The sequence below is a fragment of the Trachypithecus francoisi genome, unplaced genomic scaffold (assembly GCF_009764315.1).
Source record: "Trachypithecus francoisi isolate TF-2019V2 unplaced genomic scaffold, Tfra_2.0 Lachesis_group12, whole genome shotgun sequence".
Classification (NCBI taxonomy): Eukaryota; Metazoa; Chordata; class Mammalia; order Primates; family Cercopithecidae; genus Trachypithecus; species Trachypithecus francoisi.
Window position 1 is genome coordinate 108,112,074 of NW_022681457.1, and position 24,870 is coordinate 108,136,943.

At 52.1% G+C, this 24,870-nt stretch overlaps 1 protein-coding gene and 1 pseudogene across 1 annotated transcript; both read right to left on the reverse strand.

Annotated features, from left to right (window-relative positions):
* Window positions 1-5,736: 5,736 nt before the first annotated feature.
* SRARP (steroid receptor associated and regulated protein) lies at window positions 5,737-8,497 on the reverse strand. Its single transcript, XM_033229356.1, has 2 exons — window positions 8,349-8,497; window positions 5,737-6,507 (listed from the first exon to the last, which is right to left on the reverse strand). The coding sequence occupies exons 1-2, from the start codon at window positions 8,428-8,430 to the stop codon at window positions 6,080-6,082; spliced, it is 510 nt and encodes a 169-aa protein (XP_033085247.1). The 5' UTR covers window positions 8,431-8,497; the 3' UTR covers window positions 5,737-6,079.
* Window positions 8,498-14,103: 5,606 nt separating this feature from the next.
* Window positions 14,104-24,006, reverse strand: LOC117093581 (annotated as a pseudogene).
* Window positions 24,007-24,870: the final 864 nt, after the last annotated feature.

Sequence of the window (24,870 nt, forward strand, 5' to 3'; positions counted from 1 at the left end):
CTCTGTAAAATGGACCAATCAGCAGGATGTGGGTGGGGTCACATAAGGGAATAAATGCAGGCTGCGGGAGCCAGCAGTGGCAACCTGATTAGGTCTCCTTCCACACTGTGGCAGCTTTGTTCTTTCATTCTTTATAGTAAGTCTTGTTGTTACTCACTGGGTCCATGCTGCCTTTAAGGGCTGTAACACTCACAGGGAAGGTCTGCAGCTTCACTCCTGAAATCAGTGAGACCCCTTGAACCCACCAGAAGGAAGAAACTGCAGACATATGTGAACATCTGAAGGAACAAACTCCGGACACACCATCTTTAAGAACTGTAACACCGTGAGGGTCCGCAGCTTCATTCTTGAAGTCAGCAAGACCAAGAACCCACGAATTCTGGACACACCACTATACTCCAACCTGGGCGATAAGAGTGAGAACCTGTCTCAAAAAGAAAAAAAAAAAAAATTACTTTTTGTATTTGACATCTTTCACCTAGCATAATGTTTTTGAGATTCACCTATATTGTAGCATGGACCAATAATCTGTCTTTTTTTTTTTTTTTTGAGACGGAGTCTGGCTCTGTCGCCCAGGCTGGAGTGCAGTGGTGCAATCTCGGCTCACTGCAAGCTCCGCCTCCCGGGTTCACGCCATTCTCCTGCCTCAGCCTCCCGAGTAGCTGGGACTACAGGCGCCCGCCATCTTGCCCGGCTAGTTTTTTGTATTTTTTAGTAGTGATGGGGTTTCACCATGTAGGCCAGGATGGTCTCGATCTCCTGACCTCGTGATCCACTGGTCTCGGCCTCCCAAAGTGCTGGGATTACAGGCTTGAGCCACCGCACCCGGCCTATCGGTCTCTTTTTAAGGCTGAAACATACTCTGCTGTATGGCTAGGCCACAATTTGCTTCCTTTTCATCAGCTGGTGGATGCTTGGGTTGGTTCCACCCTTTGGTTTTGGTGATTAATGTTGCTCTGTGCACTCGTGCAGATTTTGTTTTTTTTCTTTGAGATGGAGTTTCACTCTTGTCACCCAGACTGGAGTGCAATGGTGCAATCTCAGCTTTCTACAATCTCTGCCTCCTGGGTTCGAGCGATTCTCCTGCCTCAGCCTCCTGAGTAGCTGGGATTACAGGCATGCACCACCACGCGTGGCTAATTTTATATTTTTAGTAGAAATGGCGTTTCACTATGTTGACAAGGCTGATCTCGAACTCCTGACCTCAGGTGATTGACCCACCTTGGCCTCCCAAAGTCCTGGGATTACACCGGCCACCATGCCTGGCCATTTGTGCAGATTTTCACATAGACGAATGTTTTCACTTCTCTTGAGTATATATCCAGGAGCGGAATTGCTAGATCCTCTGAAAGCTCCATGTTTGTTTGAGGAACTGCCAGACTGTTTCCCAAAGTGGTTGTACCATTTTACATTCTCACTGATGATTTTACTTAATTCATGGTTAATGAAGGAACCAGTAAGATGTTACAACCAGTTCAAAGAAGGCAAAGAACAGATGGTATCTGTAGGTCAGGGAATATTGAAATGAATGCACAGGTAACACTGACCTCTTCCACAATGGGGAAGGAGAGTCTACTGGACTTGAACAGGACAGGACAGAATCTGCTTGTCTGCAGACAAGAAGTATGTTGCATTCTATGGGCTACTTACAATAGACACAGTTGTAAAATAGCTCAAAGGCAAAGAAAAATGCTCACCCCCTGGAGAATCAGACAATGCATAGATGGTATTGGATATTTTTTGTGATTTTTTTTTTTTTTTTGCTTATTTCAAAATTTTCACACCTCTGTCACCTTGGGCCTAAAGGAAATAATGTATACAGTGGTCAATTTCCAAAACAAAGTGGCTTGAATAGGTTTCAGTCCGCAAACAGAATATACTAGGCCCCTGCTTTGGTAGCCGGCGCCTGCTTGTTGGGGCCCCCTTAGTTGCCCTCACCCAAACTAAAAAAGTTGAGTCTAGAATGAAAGTTTACTAGCCTGCAAAATAGCTCGCTTTGTCTATTCTTAACAGCTTGTCTGACTACCTAGGTCATTAAGTGAAATACTTGAGAAAGCCCTAAACTGACTATGATTGCAATGTATTGTGGGCTGCAACAAAATGCAACAAGAAAATCCTAAAGAAAACACCTAAAACTCCTACCCAACAACCAATAGGCGACATCCAGGAAGATTGTGATCCTACAGTACTCAGCCTACGAGGAACCAGGGGAGGGACCTGTGCACTAGGGGATAAATTGCTTGTAACTGTGCTGGGTGTGCCTGCCCACCAGACACCTGATCTTGTAAGACCGTCATTAAAAGTCTCTCTTCCACTCTTGTCCGTGCCTCTGAGTCCGTTCTTTGGGTTTGGACAGGTAAGTTGGTTTCTCACAGGGCTGATGACTGGTCTTACACCTCACCTTCCCAGAGCAACTTCATCACCAACCTCTATACCAATGCAGCCCCATTGCCAGCCTCAGCTTCTGACCAGAGCTCCAATGGGGAATGGGCCACCATCTGCCTGCATCCCCCGCCCCCGGCATGTCCCACAGTCCCTCACGCAACATCTGCCTCCTGAACCTGTCATCTTCCCATGTCCCCACTGGCTTCTCCACCTGTGTGCTCCGTCTCAGCGAGGGCCCTACCACCCATTCAGTCCCCAGACACTCCCCACACGCTGCCAGGTCCTGCACTGGGTCATTTTTCATTCACTCATTGAACAGCTGTGACCAGTGTGTTCACAGCACAGTATGGGACTGCAAGCGCAGTGTGCAGTCACGCTGCCTGAGGTTTGGATTTGGGCTCTACTGGTTTCCAGTTAGTGATCTTGGGCAAAGTATTCAACCTCTCTGTGCCCCAGTTTCCTCTGTAAAATGGCAAGAGAAATCATGCCAACCTCACGATTGGGGTTAGGTGAACTGATGAGGTGTGGGGTGCATATTCAATTGCCCTGTAATGACGACAGCTATAGTAACTGACGACATCAATAGTAATGATGACAGCTCCCTTTCCAGAGCGAGGATAAGTGGTATAAGTGCCTGGTTCCTCTGAATCCTCACCAAGACCCCCAGGGTTCAATTCTGAAATGTCACTTTGTTGGGTGCCTGGCATAAAATAAACATTCATTATTCCGGATGAAAGGAGTATTGGTTAGAATGAGTTTGGCTTCTGAAAAACAGACCCAGCAGGTCCACACCTTCCTCCCTGTCCAGGCCTGGACCCAGTGTCCTCCAGTCTGATGAGAGGGCGACACCTGCTGGTGAAAAGCTGGCTGTGCAGCCACAGGCCGCCTTTCTCCTTGAGGATCTCAAACTCCCTCTGCAGTCTTGTCCTTGGGGCCTTCAGGAGAGTGGAATGGGCATATGTCACCCAGATGGTACTGTAGCCTCTTCTCTGGTCCAAACCATTGCTCTCCTTTGTCAGGATTAAGACTCAGCCTCCTGTGCCTCCTCCCCTGCAGGCAGAAGGCCGGGAGGGATCCTTCTCAAAGGTATATCTGGCCATGACGCTGTCTGCTCACAATTTCCAGTGCTGCCATCTGGGAATAAGATCTAAGATCTAAAGGTCTTGTTGCAGCCTGCCAGGCCTCACCTGATGCAGCTCCTGCCACTTTTCTTTTTTCTTTTTTTTTCTTTTTCTTTCTTTCTTTCTTTTCTTTTTTTTTTTTTTTTTGAGACAGCCTTGCTCTTGCTGTCACCCAGGCTGGAGTGCAGTGGCGAGATCTCAGCTCACTGCAACCTCTGCCTTCCGGGTTCAAGCAATTCTCTCGCCTCAACTTCCCAAGTAGCTGGGATTATAGGTGTCCGCCACCACGCCTGGCTAATTTTTGTATTTTTAGTTGAGACGGATTTTCACCAAGTGGGCCAGGCTGATCTCAAACTCCCGACCTCAAATGATACCCCCCCCACTCCCCCGCCTCGGCCTCCCAAAGTGCTGGGAGTACAGGCATGAGCCACCGCGCCTGGCCTCCTGCCACTTTTCTGATCTGTTTGTTTTGTGCGTGCGCATTGCCTGTCTCCCCAACTAGAGGATAAGCTCTTTCGTGGCTGGGCCTCATTGTCTTATTCATTGCTCCATCGCACGGTCTAGCCCAAAGCCTGGCATTCAGTGGGTGCCCAATAAATACTTGGTGAATAAATGAATGAGTGACGATTACCCTAGCCAGACTGAAGGACTGCTCCTTCTGCCCAGAGCATTCCCCACTTGCTCCCCCACCCCCACCCTTTCGTATAGCTTAGTCACTGGTCAGATCTCATTTTAGGCATCACTTCCTACAGGAAGCCCTCCCTGATCTCCTCTCTCCGGAGTGGAGTGGTTGCCCTCCAGCATCATTCTGTGTTGCCCTTACTGTGGCACTTCTCAGAAGTTATGGCAATTGTCTGCCTTCTTTCTGGCTTCCCCCACCTGGCTGTGAGCTCCTTGAGGCCAGGGTTACACTTATTCTCTGCGTGCCCTCTCTGCCTAGAAGAGACGCTACCAGGATGAGAGGGTATATACCTCACAGTTAGGAGCAGGAATATGGGCACCAGGCTTGCCTGAGTTCTAATCTCAGCGGTACCAGTCTATGGAACTTTGAGTCCATTCTTCAACCTCTCTGTGCCTCAGCTCTCTAACCTATAAAATGGTCGCAAATATAGTGCCCATGTTGTTTATGTGACACAGAGTAAATGGTCAATACATGTTAAATGTTAGTGCTATTATTTGTAGAAACCTAGTAAAATAGTCATTGAATAAATTAATGACCTGGTACGGTGGCTCACACCTGTAATCCAAGCACTTTGGGAAGCTGAAGCGGGAGGATAGCCTGAGGCCAGGAGTTCAAGACCAGCCTGGGCAGTACAGCAAGACCTCTTCTCTACTAAAACTCAAAGAAGTCAAGCTGGACAGAGTGGTGCGCCTATAGTCTCAGCTACCCTGGAGGCTGAGGCAGGAGGATCACTTGAGCCCAGGAGTTTGAGGCTGCAGTGAGTTGTGATTATTCCATTGCACTCCAGCCTAGGTGATAGAGTGAGACTCTGTCTCTAAAATAAATAAATACATAAAAACTCAGTGATTTTTATCTGGGAGCCTTGAGACTGACTTCCTTAAATAGGTTGATTTAGGGTTTTTTACAGTGCTGCGCATCTCTTAGACTTACAGACACCCTCACACCACACCAGTAACCCCACCTCCTACTCAGGGAACACAGTTACCTTGAGGGGTGAACCTCCTCCCCTAACCTTTTTTTTTTTTATCCTTAGAAGGCAGCATGAGCCTGGTGTGCAGTAGATGCTCAATAAATAATATGTCTTATTTTCATTTGTTCAAATATGATACTCTGTTTCTGAGCACCTCCTTCCCTTTTGAGAAGCCAGGTCCCCTTATTTCCCACCTCAGATCCCCAGGTCCCACCTGGGCTGCCTTCTGGGACGGAGTCTCCTGGGAGCCAACTTCCCTGAGCCTCCCAGCCCCCACTGGCATGCCTTTGCAGTGACCTACACGTTCGCCTCTGAGCCAAGATGGCAGTAAGAAACCCGCTGTCCCTCCCCGTCATGCTGGGGCATTCTGACCTCCTCTCTGGCCTGCCCTGGGGTAAGATGACAGCAAGTGACCCTGGGGAGGGTGGATTTTCTCAGGGCTGGCCCCTTCTCATCTTTTAGATCGCACTTTTTTCCCTGTGCAGAGAGGCCCTTCCCAAGCACTGCATCAGGGAAGGTCTTCACCCCAATCACTCTCCATCTAGCATCCTGTTTCAGTTCCTGCAGAGCATTCGCCACTGTTCAAAATCATCTTTATTTATTGGGTTACTTTATTTATTTGGGTTGGGTTCCCTCTACCCAAAAAATACCAGCTCCAAGAAAACCATAGTATCTCCCCAGGACTTTGCAGGGCCTGGCATGTAGAAGATGTACCAGTAATACTTGCTGTATGAATGAATGAATCTCTTCGTGTGCGGGTGCCTTATCCTGCCTCTGCCACTCGATGGATGTTTCAGATGCCACTTAGCGGATCTAATGATCTTTCCTTGGCTCAAGCACAAAAGACTCCTGCTTATCTGGGGAAGCAGGGCCAGGCCCTGGGAATTGCAGCCTCTGGGCATCAGAGCCTGGCCTTTCCAGCTAATCTGCCTGCCCACAGACACAAGAGGAGAGGGCTTTCAGCGAATCCTTGACTGTTCCCCAAGTCGAAGACCTCACAGGCACAGCCTTCACGGGTTTCTCCTTAGCCTCAGGAACCTCCTGGGGGCAGAGCGGGCTGACCGGGCAGGAAGCTGAGGCCGCATCCCCTCTGCAGAGCGGCAGGGTGGCCCTGGCCTGGGCAAGGCATCCCCCACCCATGGGGGTCACCCGAGTCAGATGGGGCCAGTTTTCCCCACAGAACACAATGTAGGTCTTCATTGGTGGGGTGACAAGCCCTTGACCGGGACTGGGGGCTTGGGGTGGTGATGCGGTTGCTGCCAGAGAGAGCTGTTTCCCCTGGGTGCAGTCAATAACAAAAGTCAGATGAGCCGTGGGGACGGTCTTCTGATGCCCGGCCAGCTTCCCACCTAGAAGGGAGGAAGAGACTGAAAGTGAGCACAAGGAAGGGACTTTTTGCCCCCGAGAAAGGGTCTCGTTCTGTCGCCCAGGCCAGAGTGCAGTGGCACGATCGTGGCTCGCCTCAGCCTCAGGGGGCTCAACCCATCCTCTCATCTCAGCCCCCTAAGTAGCTGGGACTACAGGCTCATGCCACCACACCTGGTGAATTTTAAATTTTTTCGTAGAGATGAGGTTTTCCTACGTTGTCCAGGCTGGTCTCAAACTCCTGGACTCAAGAAATCCTCCTGCCTCAGCCCAGTCAGCACTGGGATTACAAGCGTGAGCCATCGCACCCCACCAGGACATGGTTTCCTGAATTCATTTGTTTATTCATTTTTTTTTTTTTTTTTTTTTTTGAGACGGAGTCTCGCTCTGTCGCCCAGGCTGGAGTGCAGTGGCCAGATCTCAGCTCACTGCAAGCTCCGCCTCCCGGGTTTACGCCATTCTCCTGCCTCAACCTCCCAAGTAGCTGGGACTACAGGTGCCCGCCCCCTCGCCTGGCTAGTTTTTTGTATTTTTTAGTAGAGACGGGGTTTCACCATGTTAGCCAGGATGGTCTTGATCTCCTGACCTCGCCATCCGCCCGTCTCGGCCTCCCAAAGTGCTGGGATTACAGGCTTGAGCCACCGCGCCCGGCCCCATTTGTTTATTCATTCGATGGGTTTAACTGAGTTGGTTGATACACCAACAGAGGAGGACAGTCAGGGTTTAAGTGTATGGATTTCAGCATCAGAGAGACCTGAGTTCAAGTCTCTGCTTACCATCCATCCATCTGCCTTCCAGGAGCACAGAATCCAACATATCAGTGCCTTTCAACTTTGCTGTTCCCATGAGTTGCCTGCGGAGCTTGTTAAAATGCAGAGTCTAGTGTAGTGGGGCTGGGGTGGGGCCTGAGACTCGCATTTCTAACAAGCCCCCAGAGGATGCGGATTCTGCTGGTCCATGGACCACATTATGAAAAGCACAGTCCTCAACCCAAGAGAGGAAAGCCCTGGCCATCTTTCCAGGTGAGAAAACTGAGGCTCAGCCTGCACAAGTGTTGGTAGGTCTTAGGGAGCATCTTGCTACTCTCCCCCTCCCCACATAATCTTGTCCACAGCCTCAGAGAATCCCATCGGTACCTGGTGGCATCTGACCTGGCAATCCCCCAGCTCAGATCCCAGCACAGGGGAAAGGGATGGACAAACCAGCCAATAGATTTATCAATGAAGCAGGTGTCTGAGCAAGTGTATCTGAATCTAAAGCCTGTGCTCTTAAAAAGGGAACTTTTTGAGTTACCCAGATAACATACACATCCATTCTTTTAGCTACGTGCTGTGAGCCACGGCGTGGGCTCGGAAGGAAACGTATGTTCTAGTAGGTTGGCTAGCACAGGAAATAAAACAAGCCCGCCCTTGGCTTGAGAATCCCAGCAACCCGAGGGAGGTAGCATGTTTGCCATCAGACCCCCACTCCCAGTTGGTCTTTCTTTCTTTTTTTTTTTGAGATGGAGTCTCACATTGTTGCTCAGGCTGGAGTGCAGTGGCACAGTCTCAGCTCACTGCAACCTCCGCCTCCCGAGTTCAAGCGACTCTCCTGCCTCAGCCTCCCGAGTAGCTGGGATTACAGGAGCCCGCCACCACACCATATATTTTTTGTATTTTTAGTAGAGACGGGGGTTTCACCATGTTGGCCAAGCTGGTCTTGAACTCCTGACCTCATGATCCGCCCACTTCAGCCTCCCAAAGTGCTGGGATTACAGGCGTGAGGCACCGTACCCGGCCCCCAGCTGGTGTTTCTGTGGGGCTGGGGTCCCTTTGCCACCTCTTACCAGAGCTGGTCTCCAGGTCCGTCTCACGGATGGTGCCTTTGAGGTTGGCTCTCCAGTCCCTGCGGTCTTCTGAGGGGGCCATGTGGCTACTTCGGCGCCTGCTAAGCTCTGGCAGGAGGGGAGCTGTCCTCGGCCACTCTTCCAGGATGTGGCTCCCCTACTGCGGGACCAGACCTTTTATACTGACCGGATCCGGATTCTCTGAATGCGTTCCACCAGGAGCCAAAGGAACCGGCCCAGAGCAGTCAGGGGATCGCTTTGATCAACAGGGTTATGTCAACAGGATTATTGTTGGGTCAATGGGAGGCAGGCCTCCTACCAAACAGACCAAACAGACACGATTTCTAGCAACTGCAGCTGCTTCCTGATTTAGGTTAGGCCTCTGGAACCTTCTCATCCAGCCTCAGTATCCCAAACCTCAGTCATTATCCAGTGGTTCCACCAGTTTGTTTTTTTTTCCTGTCTAGGAACTACATGTAATACTACTTACTTCACATGTCCTTGAAGTCAGCCAACTGTTTTTACTGAAAAAGAAGTGCACTTGGCTGGGCGTGGTGGCTCACGCCTGTAATCCCAGCACTTTGTGAGGCCAAGGTGGGTGGATCACAAGGTCAGGAGATCAAGACCATCCTTGCTAACACGGTGAAACCCCGTCTCCACTACAAAAAATTAGCCGGGTGAGGTGGCAGGCACCTGTTGTCCCAGCTACTCCGAGGGCCGAGGCAGGAGAATGGCGTGAACCTGGGAAGTGGAGCTTGCAGTGAGCCGAGTTTGTACCACTGCACTCCAGCCTGGGCGACAGAGCGAGACTCCGTCTCAAAAAAAAAAAGAAAAAAAAGAAAGAAAAAGAATTGCACTTTATTTTATGTATGTATGTATGTATGTATGTATGTATGTATATATTTTGAGACGGAGTTTCGCTCTTCTTGCCCAGACTGGAGTGCAATAGCACGATCTCAGTTTACCGAAACCTCCACCTCCCAGGTTCGAGTCATTCTCCTGGCTTAACCTCCCTAGTAGCTGGGATTACAGGCATGCACCACCATACCCGGCTAATTTTTGTATTTTTAATAGAGACAGGGTTTCTCCATGTTGGTCAGGCTGGTCTCGAACTCCTGACTTCAGGTGATCTGCCTGCCTCGGCTTCATTACAGGTGTGAGCCACTGTGCCTGGCCAGAAGTGCACTTTATTTTAATTTTATTATTATTATTATTATTATTTTAGGTGGAGTCTTGCTCTGTTGCCCAGACTGGAGTGCAGTGGTGTGATCTCAGCTCACTGCAACCTCTGCCTCCTGGGTTCCAGTGATTCTCCTATGTCAACCTCCCAAGTAGCTGGGGCTACAGGCGTGTGCCACTACACCTGGCTAATTTTTGTATTTGTGTGTGTGTGTGTGTATATGCATATATATATATATAAGCATATATTTTTTTTTTAGTAGAGATAAGGTTTCATCATGTTAGCCAGGCTGGTCTCAAACTCCTGACCTCAAGTGATCCGCTTGCCTCAGCCTCTCAAAGTGCTGGGATTACAGGCGTGAGCCACTGCACCTAGCCTATTGTATTTTATTTCTGCTACTGGCCCAGATGAAAGAAATGCACTTTGAAAGGAAATTTGGTATTGCTATACTAAATAGAAACAGTATCACTTCCAGAAATAAGAGGTACCTATGCCTGGTAGCCAAGTTAGCCACCAAACATGTCCACACCCTCATCCCCAAAGCTTGTGAATATATCACCTTACTGGGCGAAAGGGACTTTGCCGATGTGATCAAGAGTATGAATTTTGAGAAAAGGATATTATTCTGGAGTACGTGGGTGAGCTCAATCTAATCACGTGAGTCCTTAAAATTGGAGAACCTCACCAGGCGCAGTGGCTCACACCTGTAATCCCAGCACTTTGGGAGGCCGAGGCGGGCAGATCACCTGAAGTCAGGAGTTCGAGACAAGCCTGGCTAACATGGCAAAACCCCATCTCTACTACAAATACAAAAATTAGCTGGGCATGGTGGAGCACACCTGTAATCCCAGCTACTTGGGAGGCTGAGGAAGGAGAATCACTTGAACCTGGGAGATGGAGGTTGCAATGAGCTGAGACTGCACCACCGCACTCCAGCCTGCATGACAGGAATGAGACTCCATCTCAAAAAAAAAAAAAAAAAAAAAATCGGAGAACCTCTTCTGGCTAAATTAGAGAGATGTGATAACGGAAGAAGGCCAGAGAGCTATGAAGTGAAGATTCAACCCTCCCTTGCTGGCTTTGGAGGGGGAGGACGGGGTCCTGAGCCAAGGTATGCCAGCAGCCTCTAGAAGCTGGGAAAGGCAAGGAAAGTGATCCTTCCCTGGAAACTCCATGAAGAAACTTCCTGCCAACACCTGATTTTAAACCAGTGAGACCCACGTTGAACTTCTGACCTACAGAGAAAAAATTTGTGTTGCTTTAAACTACTAAATTCTGATAATTTATTTAGTATCAATAAAAAACTAATACACTGTGCAAATAACAAAGAAAAAATTTTAAAACTAAATTTTAGCTAATTGTTGTTGCCTGTGTTATATGACTTAAAAAGTAACTGAGTAATTTATATCTTACTACAATGTCTTGCTTTCTTCAGGGTCTCACTCTGTTGCCCAGGCTGGAGTACAGTGACACAATCATGGCTCATTGCAGCCTCGACCTCCCAGCCTCATGCAACCCTCCCCCCTCAATCTCCTGATTAGCTGGGACTACAGGCTCATGCCATCTCACCAGGTTAATTTTTTTAAAAACCTTTTGTAGAAATGGAGGGTCTCACTATGTTAGCCAGGCGGGTCTCGAACTCTTGGCTTCAAGTGATCCTCCCGTCTTGGCCTCTCAAAGTGCTGAGATTATAGGTGTGAGCCACCGTGCCTGGCCCACAGTTTTTGTTTGGTTTTTTTGTTTGTTTGTTTTCTTTGAGACGGAGTTTCGCTCTTGTCACTCAGGCTGGAGTGCAATGGCATGATCTCAGCTCACTCCAACCTGCAACCTCCACCTCCCGGATTCAAGCGATTCTCCTGACTCAGCTTCCCGAGTAGCTGGGATTACAGGTGCCTGCCACCACGCCCAGCTAATTTTTGTATGTTTGGTAGAGATGGGGTTTCACCATGTTGGCCAGGCCGGTCTCCAACTTCTGATCTCAGGAAATACACCCGCCTTGACCTCCCAAAGTGCTGGAATTATAGGTGTAAGCTGCTGCGCCTGGTCCCACAAGTTTTTTAAAGAAGTAACTGGACACGCGTGATAGCAGGCACCTCTGATACCGTGGGACAAGAAGGGTACTTCATGTCTGTGGTCTCCAACCCCAAAACTCCTAACCACAGTCTAAATATGACAAAAACACTGGACAAATCCAAACTGAGGAACATTCCGTAAAATCCATGTACAATCCCCAAACTCTCAAGATCATGAAAAACAAGGGGAGACAAAAACTGTCCCAGGCCAGAGGGGACTAAAGAGACATGAAAACTTGCTGCAATGGAGGTATCCTGGATTGCATCTTGAAAAGGACGTTGCAGAAATACTGGTGAAATCTGAATAAAGCCTGGAGTTTAGACGCTAATAATGTACTGATGTTGCTTTCTTAGTTTCGACAAACATTCCATGGTCATGTAACATGTTGGCAATAGGGAAAATTGGATGTGGTGTGTACAGCTCTGTACAATCTGTGCAGCTTTTCAATACATTGGAAATTATTCTAAAATTTAAAAATTATTATTGGTCAGGCATAGTAGTTCATGCCTGTAATCCCAGCACTTTGGGAGGCTGAGGCAGGTGGATCACTTGAGCCCAGGAGTTCTAGATCAGCCTGGGCAACATGATGAAACTCTATCTCTATTAAATATACAAAAATTAGCCAGGCTTGGTGGTGCATGCCACAATGCACAGCGCACAACCATAGCTCACTGGAGCCTCAAACTCCTGAGCTCAAGTCATCCTCCCGCCTCAGCCTCCCAAGTAGCTAGGAATACAGGTGCACGCAACTATGCCCAGCTAATTTTAAAAGTTTTTGTAGAGATAGGGTCTCGCTATGTTGCCCTGGCTTAAAAATTATTTTATTATTATTATTATTATTTGAGATGGGGTCACACTCTGTCACCCAGGCTAGAGTGCAGTGGTGCAATCTCGGCTCACTGCAACCTCTGCCTCCCGGGTTCAAGCGATTCTCCTGCCTCAGCCTCCTCAGTGGCTGGGATTACAGGCACACGCCACTACTCCTAATTTTTGCTTATTTTTGGTAGAGACAGGTTTCACCATGTTGATCAGACTGGTCTCGAACTCCTGACCTTGTGATCAGTCTGCCTTGGCCTCCCAAAGTGCTGGGATTACAGGCACGAGGCACCACACCCAGTCAAAAATTATGTTTTAAACTGTGCATGGTGGCTCATGCCTGCAATCCCAGCACATTGGGAGGCCGAGGCAGGAGGATCACTTGAAGTCAGAAGTTCCTTGCCAGCCTGGGCAACATGGCAAGATCCAGTCTCTACAAAGGCTGGGTGGTTCGGCTTTGGTGCAGTCACATAGCTCCCTGCTAACTGAGCTGAAATTAAAACCCACTCAGGGCCAGGCGCAGTGGCTTATGCCTGTAATCCCAACACTTTGGGAGGCCAAGCCAGGTGTATCACCTGAGGTCAGGAGTTTGAGACCAGCCTAACCAACATGGAGAAACCCTGTCTCTACTAAAAATACAAAATTAGCTGGGCATGGTGGCACATGCCTGTAATCCCAGCTACTCGGGAGGCTGAGGCAGGAGAATCACTTGAACCCGGGGGGCGGAGGTTGCGGTGAGCCAAGATCACGCAATTACACTCCAGCCTGGGCAACAAGAGCGAAACTCCGTCTCAAAAATAAATCAATAAAAAACCCATTCAGTCTGGCTCCTACATGGCTCATGGGGCCTGTGGACTGGACTCTTCTTTTCCCTCCACACCGCATCTGCATTCAGTCCACAAGCAAATCATGCAAATGGCACCTTCACAATGATGCTGAGGTGACACTTCTCACCACCTGCCTTCTCCTACCTAGTTTGAGCACCCTTCATCACTTACCCAGACTAGCCAGCTGGTCCCCCTCTCCTTCCCGATGGTGTGGTGTGGTCTGTTAACACCCGAGCCACAGCTGAGTCCTCCTCTGCCCAGGACCTTCTGCTGGCTCCCCAGCTGCTCTGAGTAACAGCTAGAGCTTTGCAATAGCCGCAGGCCTTTGAAGCTGGGACTTCTGTGCCTGAGCTGCCTGCCGCTCTCCCCTGCTCACACCAGGCCAGATGCAAACTTCTCCTCTGGGTCTCAAGCATACGGATCACGCTCCTGCCTCAGGGCCTTCGCATGAGCCATTCCCGCTGCCCGGAAAGCTCTCTGGTCAGACAGCTGCTTGGCTGACCAATCACCTCCTACAAACCTTGTTCAGACCTTGCCTTGAACTCTTGGCTTCAAGTGATCCTCCTGTCTCGACCTCTCAAAGTGCTGAGATTATAGGTGTGAGCCACTGTGCCTGGCCCACAATTTTTTTTTTTTTCTTTGAGATGGAGTTTTGCTCTTATCGCTCTTGTCACTTGGCCATGCATCTAGAGGGCGTCCAGCACAGGGTATGTGCTCAATACACAGATGAAGAAGGACAATCCACGAGACAGCTGTCCCTCTCCCAGGACCCTGGCAAATGCTGGGGATGGGGAACATGTTCAGATGTCAAGAGGAAGAGGGTCTAGTGTCTGGGCTGTTTTTTGAGTGCTCTTCCTGTTCACAGGAGTGGACGGGCTGCACAGTTGGAGCAAAACCGGATGAGTTTTAAGGGCCACTGAGCATCTTCCCCACTGGCAGCCTTTCCCAACGTCCAGAGAGATGCACAGCTGTCTCCTGTGTGGTCCTGGATCCCTGGAGGAGGGGCCAGGCTTGGAGGTGGAAGGAGAGCTCAGTGAGGAGGGGGCAGAGAAGGGACTGCCCAGATGTGACGCATCTGGAGTCTCCAAATCTGCACCAGGACAGATGAGTAGAGCTGCATTTTCCCCACCCTGCTCATATCGGCCTTTTGTGAACTTTGTTTCTGCCCTGTCTGCATTGCCCTTAGGTATTCACTGCTACCTGTTATCACTGGAAGAAAAATGGCCATGGGCGTTCTGCTCTTCCTTCACCTCTTTCTTCTCCATCCCTTCCTTCTTCCTTCTTCATCTGTGTATTGAACACATACTCTGTGCTGGACACCCTCTAGATGCATGGCCAGTGTTGTCCTCATTGACGAGGCAAGATCTGAGCGAGGTTTGTAGGAGGTGATGGGTCAGCCAAGCAGATATCTGGGCAGAGAGCATTCCGGGCAGTGGGAATGGCTCGTGCAAAGGCCCTGAGGCAGGAGCGTGATTGGTATGCTTCAGGCCCAGAGGGGAGGTCTGCATCCGACCTGGTGTGAGCAGGGGAGAACGACAGGCAGCTCAGGGAGAAAAGTCCCAGGTTCAATGACCTGAGGGCATTGCAAAGCTTTAGCTCTCGCTCAGAGGAGCTGGGGAGCCATTGAGCAGTGCAAGAGCCAAACTGAATGGGTTCCAATTTCATCTCCGGCTGGGCCAACCCACCTGTGCATGAGTGACAGCACCCCACGGGTTCCAGAGCTCGCGTGTCCGTGATCCAGCTTAGTGCCCGGCACGCCAAGAATACTTGGGAAATGGCAGCTAAGGACTGCTGCCTCAGGAGGGTCTCTTCTCATTTCCAAAGCTGTCTTGTTCGGTGAAATGCATACAGACACTGGAGCTACATCCATAGACTGACCGAGTTCCCTGCCCTTGTGCTGCACTCCCCTTGATGAGACAGATGATGGGGTCATGTAAGGAGCTAAGACATCCTGAGCTGGGAAGGAGGGAAGCAGGGGCTGAGGGAGGGAGGCAACTGGTGGGGGCAGGCAGGGGTGGCCGGGATGCCTGGAGCCCAGTACTGGGGCTGGACTCTGCACTGCTTTGCTTGGGGACCTACCTGGGCTCTAAGTCACTAGGGCAGACAGTGGCCAGGGTGAGGCTGGCACAGTGCAGCCCCTTCCCCACTGCTGAAGACACCACCTTTGTGGGGTGGGAGCACAGGTTTTGGGGAGTTGAGAGCCATCCTCATCCTAGAGGTGGTTGTTTCTGGAAGCAAAAATCCAGGGTTTATACTCTTGGGACAGGGGAACCCTGGGGCCTCGCGTCCTCCCCATAACCTTCACATTGGGCAGCGAAGGCGTCTTCCTGTTGAGTCTGAGGGAGAGAGAAGTGGTGTTACTCGGGGTGTCAGCTTTCATCTCACTTAGTCCTCACAGTCGCCCTGCGAGGTAAGGACCACGATTGGCCCAATTTACAGATGAAGACACTGAGGCTCAGATAAGTTACATGGTTTGCCCAAAGTGACACACTAGGTGGCTGAATGGGATTGAACCCAGGTCTTTTTTTTTTTTGAGACGGAGTCTCGCTCTGTTGGCAGGCTGGAGTGCAGTGGCATGATCTCGGCTTGCTGCAACATCCGCCTCCCGGATTCAAGCAATTCTCCTGCCTCAGGCTCCCGAGTAGCTGGGACTACAGGTGTGCGCCACTACACCTGGCTAATTTTTGTATTTTTAGTAAAGATGGGATTTCACCATGTTGGCCAGGATGGTCTCGATCTCTTGACCTGGTGATCTGCCCCTCTCGGCCTCCCAAAGTGCTGGGATTACAGGCGTGAGCCACCGCACCCAGCCTGAACCCAGGTCTTTCTGAGACAGCCCAAGCTGTTGATGGAACCCTCTGGCTAACGGAGGAGCAGGTAAAGTGAAACACTTTAGAATGCTTTGGGAGTGGGGATGTAAGGAATTGAGCCTTGTATGGGGCCTGAAAGATTTATAGTTGTCCCTCGGTGTGTGTAGGGGAATCAGTTTCACCACTTCCCACAAATACCAAAATCCACAGATGCTCAAGTCCTGATACAAAATGGTGCAGGATTTGCATACAGCCTAAGTACATCTTCCCGTAGACTTTAAATTATCTCTAGATGACTTATGCAATCACATGTCAGGTAACGATATTTCAGTCCATGCCAGAATGCACATACGATGGTTCTCCCATAAGATTATAATGGAACTGCCCTATGCCGGTGCACATCACTAAAAATTGATATCTCAAAAGAGATGGGGTCTTTTTATGTTGCCTAGACTAGTCTAGAAGTCCTGGGTTCAGGTGATCCTCCCAGCATGGCCTCCTAAAGTGCTGGGATTGTCAGTATGAGCCACCACACCTGGCCAGGTGTACAATTTTTTATCATTTATACTGTATTTTTATGATCCTTTTCTGTGTTTAAATACACAAATAGCCACCATTGTTTTTGTTTGTTTGTTTGAGACAGAGTTGCACTCTTGTTGCCCAGATTGGAATGCAATGGTGCGATCTTGGCTCACTGCAACCTCTGCCTCCCAGGTTCAAGAGATTCTCCTGCCTCAGCCTCCCGAGTATTTGGGATTACAGGTGCCCGCCACCATGCCTGGCTAATTTTTTGTATTTTTATAGAGATGGGGTTTCATCATGCTGGCCAGGCTGGTCTCAAACTCTTGATCCCGGGTAATCCAGCCCCCTTGGCCTCCCAAAGTGCTGGGACTACAGGCGTGAGCCATCACGCCCAGCCCACAAATAGCCACCATTGTGTTACCATTGCCTACGGTACTCAGTATGGTAACATGCTGTAGAGGTTTGGAGCCCATCAGCAATCAGCTCTGCTATTCAGCCCATGTGTGTGTTTGGCTGTAGCCTCTGGAGGAAGCTAAGGAGCAGTGACCCAAAGGCAGAGGGTGAGTCTGAGGTGGGATCCCAGGACAGGTACAAGAATTAGGCAAAAGCGGATGAAATATGAATAAATTTCACTGTGTTAATGTAATTACTGCATTAATAACCTTAGATAATAGCTAACATTATTATTTAGTTAACAGGAGTGTACCCATGTTAAATTAATTTTTTTAAAGAGGTGAATTCTCACTCTGTCACCTAGGCTGGAATGCAGTGGTGCGATCATAGCTCACTGCTTCCTGGAACTCTTGGGCTCAAGCAATCCTCCTGCCTCAATCTCCTGATTAGGTGGGACTATAGGCACCCGCCACCATGCCTGGCTAATTTTTTTCACTTTTCTCTAGAGACAGGGTCTACCTGTGTTGCCCAGGCTGGTCTCAAACTCCTGGGCTCAAGTGAACCTGAACCTCCTGCCTCGACCTCTCAAATTGCTGGGATTACAGGTGTGAGCCACCACAGCCAGCCTAAATGTCTTAGTTTGGACAAATGTGCCATGGTAATGCAAAGTGTCATTACTAGGGGCAACTGGGTATAAGGTATAGAGTACACTATAGTGCCTTTTCAATTTTTCTGTGTATCTAAAATCATTTGAAAAGTAAACATTTATTTTAAAACATGAAGGTGGTTATCCTTCCATGAGTGTAAAGTACAAAATACAGGCTCACGATGTCATCAGAAGTCAGAACACTGGTTGCGGGCCCAGGGGCGCTGGAGCGGCTGGCCATGGTTAGCTTTGTGATCTGGGGGCTGGTGTGTTCCATCTGTGAATGTCTTTTGAGCTACACACTTATCAGGAGGTAAGTCATGTCTTAATACATTTTCTTTCTTTTTTTTTTTTGAGACGGAGTTTCGCTCTGTCGCCCAGGCTGGAGTACAGTGGCGCAATCTCGGCTCACTACAAGCTCTGCCTCCCGGGTTCACGCCATTCTCCTGCCTCAGCCTCCTGAGTAGCTGGGACCACAGGCGCCCACCACCACGCCTGGCTAATTTTTTTGTATTTTTAGTAGAGACGGGTTTTCACCATGTTAGCCAGGATGGTCTCAATCTCCTGACCTTGTGATCCATCTGCCTCGGCCTCCCAAAGTGCTGGGATTATAGGCGTGAGCCACCACACCCGGCCTTAATAAATTTTCTTAAGTTTAGCACCAAATAAAACGAGGATGAGAAGGTTGTTTGAGTTGTGGGGATTCGGGTGCTTATCCAGCCATGAGCCCTGGCCTAGATGCTTCTAGAAGCCTGGAGGGAACCAAGAACATTCCAAGTAGAGGTGGCAGAGCCAAGACCCTGAGGTGGGAACACACTGCTGCATGTCTCTCACTGTGAATGAGGTGCCCTGATCGGAAGCAGTGCTGTGTGCCCTGCAGGGCCGGCAAGTCCATGTCCACATTGTGGCTCAGTGCAGTGAAAGCCAATCTCAGCCCCCTCCGCAGTGTGGTCAGCCTGCCAGCAGGTGGTCAGCTGGTCCTCCTGGGAAACTGTGCCATCCAGGGACTGGGTGCGAGTCTTTTGTCCACAGACAGGGCACTCAGCAGTGGTGTCAGCCTGGTGAGCCTTGGTAAGGGCACGTGCAGGATGCTGAGCCTCTCCCGTCCCCATGACCTTCTCAAGGCCACTTGCTCGGTGGGCATATCCAGCAGGTGTGGTGGCCAGGAAAGAAGCAGGCTCCATCCACAGGGCGTGTCGTTTTGCTCAACTCAGGACCCAGAGCATCCTCCATAGTAATTCTCTTCGGTGGGAGCACTGGGAACATGAGCCACAGATACCTTCCGAGTCTGAGCTGCTGAGGCAAGGGCTGCAGGGTGCCCGGCTGTCAGGAAAGCCTGCACCGGCAGCTGGAAGGCACGTGGTGGGGGCGCCTGCTGCGGCTGCAGCACTGGCTCTGAGGCTTTGGGATCTCGTCCAGCTTCTGCGAGGTGAATTGTGACAGTGCAGAGCTTTGCAGTGCCAGGGTCCCCTGAATGGTCATTCTGACTGCAGCTGGGAGCCCACCACATCCCTGGTGCCCCTCTCTTCCCAGGGCTGGGGTCTAGGCCAGACCCCTCTTGGCTTGGGAATTGTGCCCTGGGAGGGGGACACTGTCCCATAGGTGGGGACAGAGGCCCCAGGTATGCTGCTGGCTGGCCGGGACTGTGAGGACGTCATGCTCACCTTTCTCTCTTGTGGCCTTGATGGGACCAGCTTCCCCATTGAACAGGATTTTCTGAGGTGTCTGGGACTGTGGTGCAGCTTGCGGGGTGCCACACTGACTCCTTCCAGACATGCCAGTCACTGGCCACCGAGGGGGCCAGATACGGGTGCCATGCTGCAGTGGGGGTGTATCCCGACCTCCCTTTTAGCCCTGATGAGCCTGGGCAGGGCCTGGTGTTGGGGTTGCCATGGGCTTCCTGAGCTAGGCTGTCCCATGGTCCTGGGGCTGTCCAGGACACATTTGGAAGGGACTTGGACCCAGCAGCTCTGTTCAAAATCATAACGGGGGCAACAAGGGCCCCCCACATCCAAATTCATAGGAAGCCGTGGCATGGAGTTCCAGTGGAGGAACCTCCAGGAAACCTGAGGTCCCCCATGAGCCAGGGCCAGACTGGGCACATCCTGAGTCCCCAGTGCCCCCAGAGAATGGCCTGCTGCCCTGGGTTCCATGGACGCCTCCTCATGCCACTGGGCCTTGGCCTCAATGGACAGTCCCATCAGGATGGAGTGTGAAAGGACGAGGCGCCCATGGCGGGGAAGCTGACCAAATGGGCCACTGGAACCAGGTTGGTGGGCCAGGAGGGGCCTGCCTATCCCCCTGCCAGAGGGTCTTCCTGCCAGGTGAAGCCAGCACAGGCCTGGGTGTCAAGGACCCTTGCTCGGGTTTGGCTGAAAGAAAAACAGATGTGGTCAGCATCTCCAGTGAGCCTATGCAGTCCTTCCTTGGCCGGGCTCTTTGGAGTCCTCAGGGTCTCTGTGTGGCCCCTGTGGTCTGCCACTGAGGACACACCTGCAGGCTGCTGATCCCAGAGGAAGGGGTCTGTGCCTCCTGTGGTGCGAAGCCATCGGGGTACAGCAGGTGGCTTCTGGGACTGCCCTCCCCCAGGGTTCAGTCTGACTGGGGATTTCCTGCTCCACACCCTCATCCCAAGACTGTTGGGCCTGGGATACAGCCTCCAGTCAGAACTCAGGTGGGAGTTCTGGATGTCACTCAGCCCCCTTGCCACCTCACATGGGGACCTGTCTCCATGGTGGGTGAGACAGCCCAGATACAGAGCCCCCTCTACCCTCCTGGGCTGCCCAGTCCATGCCAGGACTGACTGTTTCCATACCTGGCTAAACTCTTGGCTCCGGCTCTGGTCCAGGGATCCCCCCTGTGCCCACCCCCTAAACGCTCTGGGGGGGTCCGGGACACAGATTCCCTTGTCTCCCTGGCTCAAGGCTTGTCCTGGCACCCTTGGAGGAGTGTTCAGGAGTGAGGGCCCTCTGCTGCTCTCTGAGGCTGTCAGTGCTCACAGGTAGGGGTGCGGGATCCCACAAATGAATCTGGCTCCTCCAATGCCCTTGAGGGCCCTTTAAGGGGGAGAGTGGGACATGGTGGAAAGTGGGAGGGGGCTTGTTGGAGAGTCTTGCCCACATCCCACTCCTGCTTGCACAGCACGTCCAGTACACACGCACTGAGCGCCTGCCCTGAGGACCGGGGGGCCTATTGTACTTTCTTAGAGTCCAGGAGGAAGAGGAGGGAGAACAGGTGAAGACAAAGGCCCAGGTAGTAGTGTTGGGGGTCCCGGGCACTCCCCGACTACTGACTGCCCCAGAGGGTGACTCGGGAGGGGACCTGGTACTGCAGCCCATCTGGGGGTGGCAGGTCCCCACGCTTCCCTGTTAGTTTCCTCATGGAGGTCCGAGGGTGTCTGAGAACTGCATCGTCATCCAGGGCCCAGGTATGGGAGAACTGGTCCTGAAAACATGCCCACGGCCACCCCTGGACATCTTCATGAGGTGCTTTAAGGACAGGGTGGGCATCAGGCCAGGAGAGTTCCCTGGGAGGGGTCAGAGCCCATACCCCGTTGCTACCTCAGCCACCTCCCACTGGGGAGTGCCAGATCACTTTGTGGCCACCCCAGGGTTCCAGATGTGCACAGGAGGCTGTGGCTGGGGGGCAGCCTGCCCAGGGAAGTGCTCACCACACTCCTGACTTTCATCTGGGTCATGTGGGGGATGGGCTCCTACAGGAGGGGGTATGCCACTGTTCCCTGCCCAGCCCACCCAGCCAGACCTCCCTCTGGGCCAGGGCAGAGGATCGTGGGGACAGTGTGAGAAAGCTGCCACTGGGCCAGTCGGGGTCTGACCCCTGTGCTCCCCAGATTCCACTGGGCACACGTGGACTTACTCCTCTGAACCTTAAAGACAGTGAGTGCCATTGGCATCAACACCTGTTCCGCTTCTAACAAATACACGTCCCAAAGGCTCAGGGTGAGCCCAAGAGAGATCTGTGGGGACACCAGGTGTGGGAGGACCTTGCCTTTCCAAACTGGGGCTGGTGACTCAAGCTGGGCCCACTGAGGCTTCAGTCCCCCAGTCACTGACCCTTCTCATGAGGGTCATCAGACCCCTTCAGGAGGCTGGGTCAGACAAGGTCTTGCAGCTTCTCATGGGGGAGCACTCATTTCAGTGGGGATGTGGCTTCTGGAAAGAGGGCTTCCCCAGGACTTGAGGCTTCCTTGAGCCCTCCCAAGTGGGTCCTGGCCCAGTTTGCCTATGAGGCTGGGCCTGAGCCCCAACCTCTGCCATGGGATGACCCCTCTTGGGCAGAGGGCTTTGCTTGTGTGTACTACAGATATCTACCTGTGCCTCCTGTGGGCTGGGGGTGAGCCGGACCCCTGGGCTGGGGGAGCAGGGCCCTGCAGGGCAAGGAGGGTCCCTGAGCCAGAGTTTCCCTGTGCCCCCTTACCCCATCGATCAAGCTCCAAAGAACCAACCTAATGAGGAACCCTGAATGCATAGCTCTTCCTTGTCCTGATAGGAGGAACAGAGGTGCTCAGGTCCCTCTGGGTTGCCCTAAAAACCTCCCTCTTCCAGGGCCCTCTGAAGATCCTTCCCCAAGTGCAGAACACTGGGCGGTGTCCAGGGCTCCTTACACCTCCCCCTTCCCACACTCCTGGCAGACACGCTGTCCTTAACCCTGCTCTACGGGAACTAGCCCCAGTCTCTGTGCCTCTGTCTCCTCCAGGGCAGGAAAGGAAACCCAGCTCCAGATCCATGGAGAACCCCACGTCCCAGGTCAGGCCGTGGCTGGAACTCAGCCTCTCACCAGCCCCACCAGGGTCTCCAGCCCCTGGCTCCTCCGGCCCCACAGGATGCAGAGCCTCTGGGGAAGAGCTGAGGGGGGACCATAAACTCACTGCGTGCCTCATGGTTTTGTGGTATGACGTGGGTGCCACAAGCTCCTGGTGGTCTTGGAGTTCCTGGGCCCTTGTGATATTTGGGCTGTGGAATCCCGAGAAGCCCCCAGCCTGTCATGAAATCAGCCCGCTCCCAAGATGTGGAACCATCAGCTGGAAGAGCTGGACAGCTGCAGAGGCTCCTGAACCCCGAGGCCTCCCACCCTCCCATCTGGTTAACCTGCCATGTGGCCTTGGCCCTGGGGACGAGGGGTGGGAATATCCCCTGACGCCTGGCTGGAGGTGCTCCTGGAGGCCTCCTGGACCAGGGTGCTGGGAGGGCAAGCCTGACTTTGAGGCCATGACAAAGGGCAGGTGCTGGACTTCGTGATGCTCTCCTGGAAGTGGGTTCAGGCCAGGGGAGACAGGATGGGGAGATGCTGCCATCAAGGTTTTATCAGCCCATCTTTGGGTACCAAGGGCAGCTGGAGCCCGGCCAGCTGGAGGGCAGGACTCTCAGGGAGGGGAGAGTCAGTTGCACAGAATCAGAGCCAGAGGGCGTGGCTCCAGGACACAGAGGGTGGCCACGGGAATGATGAGATGCCCTCTGCTGATGGGGGTGAAAGGCATCTGACTCAGGATCTGGGGGTCCCCGTTCAGCTCCGGGCCCCTGTGGGACCCTCAACAGAGACATCCTAAAGGCTCCAGACAAGCTGGCAACACAAGGAAGGTGCCTTCGCTGACAGTTGAGATCACCTGCCCAGGGTGGCCGCCCCTGGGTCTGGCTGTGTGAGGCCCTGAGGGCAGCTGTCCACCTACCCTGCGGGGAGTGCCTCTCAGCAGCCAGCAGCTGGGCCAGTGCCCAGAATATGTCCTCCTCAGGCAGATAAAGGAGGAACAAGGCAGTGACGTGGCTCAGGTCCCTGCAGTAGCCCACCTCCTGAGACAGCCAGAGTTATGGTGGAAAGATGTCACCTGAGAGGGCTGAGGTCACCTGGGAAGGCTGAGGTCACCTGGGAGGACTCATGTCATCGGAGAGAGCAGAGGTGACTGGGGAAACTTCCTCTGAAGAAGAGGCTTCCTCAGGATGCAAATTCATTTTGTGACAAGAGCCATGTCCATCAGGCAGTTCAGCAACGTGTCCAAAATGTCTCTGGAGAACACTGTTCTGTGTGCGACACTGCCAAGCTTTGGAGCCCAGTGGTTGCCTTTGGTTCCTGGATCCAGGGAGATTTCTGGAGCCTATGCCTGGGGCTTTCTAGGGGTGGAGGTGGTGAGAGGCAGGGGTAGGGGTGGGAGGGGAGGCCTTGCATGACAAGGTGCAGGGCAGGAAGCCAGCCAGGGACTGGTTTGCAGTGGTTGCTCCCATCCCCATTCCCACGCCAAAACCCACCCCTACCCCCACCCTGGTGCAGGGTCTGTCCTGGGCAGGTGTCCTCTGGCCTCAGCAGATCACAAGGAGAAAGCCGGCAGCCCGGCGGGTGCACCACTCGAGCCAGTGGTGACCTACAGCTTCTGCTTCATGGATCGTGGGGCACCCACCCAGGAAAGCCCAGGCATGCCCCACACCGCTGACCTTGAGGGCATGGGGAGGTGGGGGACCAAGGTTCTGCAGCCCTGTGCATGTGTCCTTAAAGGTGGCCTAGGAGTCCTGTGTGCACCAGGGGGGCCCAGAAGACTGAACATTGGCAGGGAGGGAGAGAGAAGTGGAGAAGAAGGAGAGGGAAAGAGAGATGGGGAGAAGGGAGTGAGATCGAGAGAGGAAGAGAGATGGGGAGAGAGACAGAGGAAGCTGAGAGGAAGAGGGAGAGAGATAGGGAGAGAGATATAAAAGGCAAAAAGAGAGACAGGGAGAGAGAGGTGCATGAGTAGGAGTTCAGGTCACTCTTGATGCCAGTTCCCAGTGAAAACTGTAGGTTACCATCACCTAACCACACATGCAATAAAGTCTTCTGCCTGCTGCTTAGAGCCCTGAGAACCCCTTCTCGTGGAGCATAAAATCTTTTTTTTTTTTTTTTTGAGACGGAGTCTCGCTCTGCCGCCCAGGCTGGAGTGCAGTGGCCAGATCTCAGCTCACTGCAAGCTCCGCCTCCCGGGTTCATGCCATTCTCCCGCCTCAGCCTCCCGAGTAGCTGGGACTACAGGCGCCCGCCACCTCGCCCGGCTACTTTTTTGTATTTTTTTTTAGTAGAGACGGGGTTTCACCATATTAACAAGGATGGTCTCTATCTCCTGACCTCGTGATCCGCCCGCCTCGGCCTCCCAAAGTGCTGGGATTACAAGCATGAACCACTGCACCTGGCCTCCCTTTCCTTTCTTTGATTCATTGTTTGAATCTTTTGAGGATCGAACAAGTATGAAATTCAACTGCATAGCGCCTTCACTCCT

Coding starts and splice junctions, on each gene's coding strand:
- SRARP (XM_033229356.1), bottom strand. CDS start 8,430: ATGGCCCCCTCAGAAGACCGCAGGGACTGGAGAGCCAACCTCAAAGGC. Junction 6,508..8,348: donor GGACCTGGAGACCAGCTCTG/GTAAGAGGTGGC, acceptor CCTCCCTTCTAG/GTGGGAAGCTGGCCGGGCAT.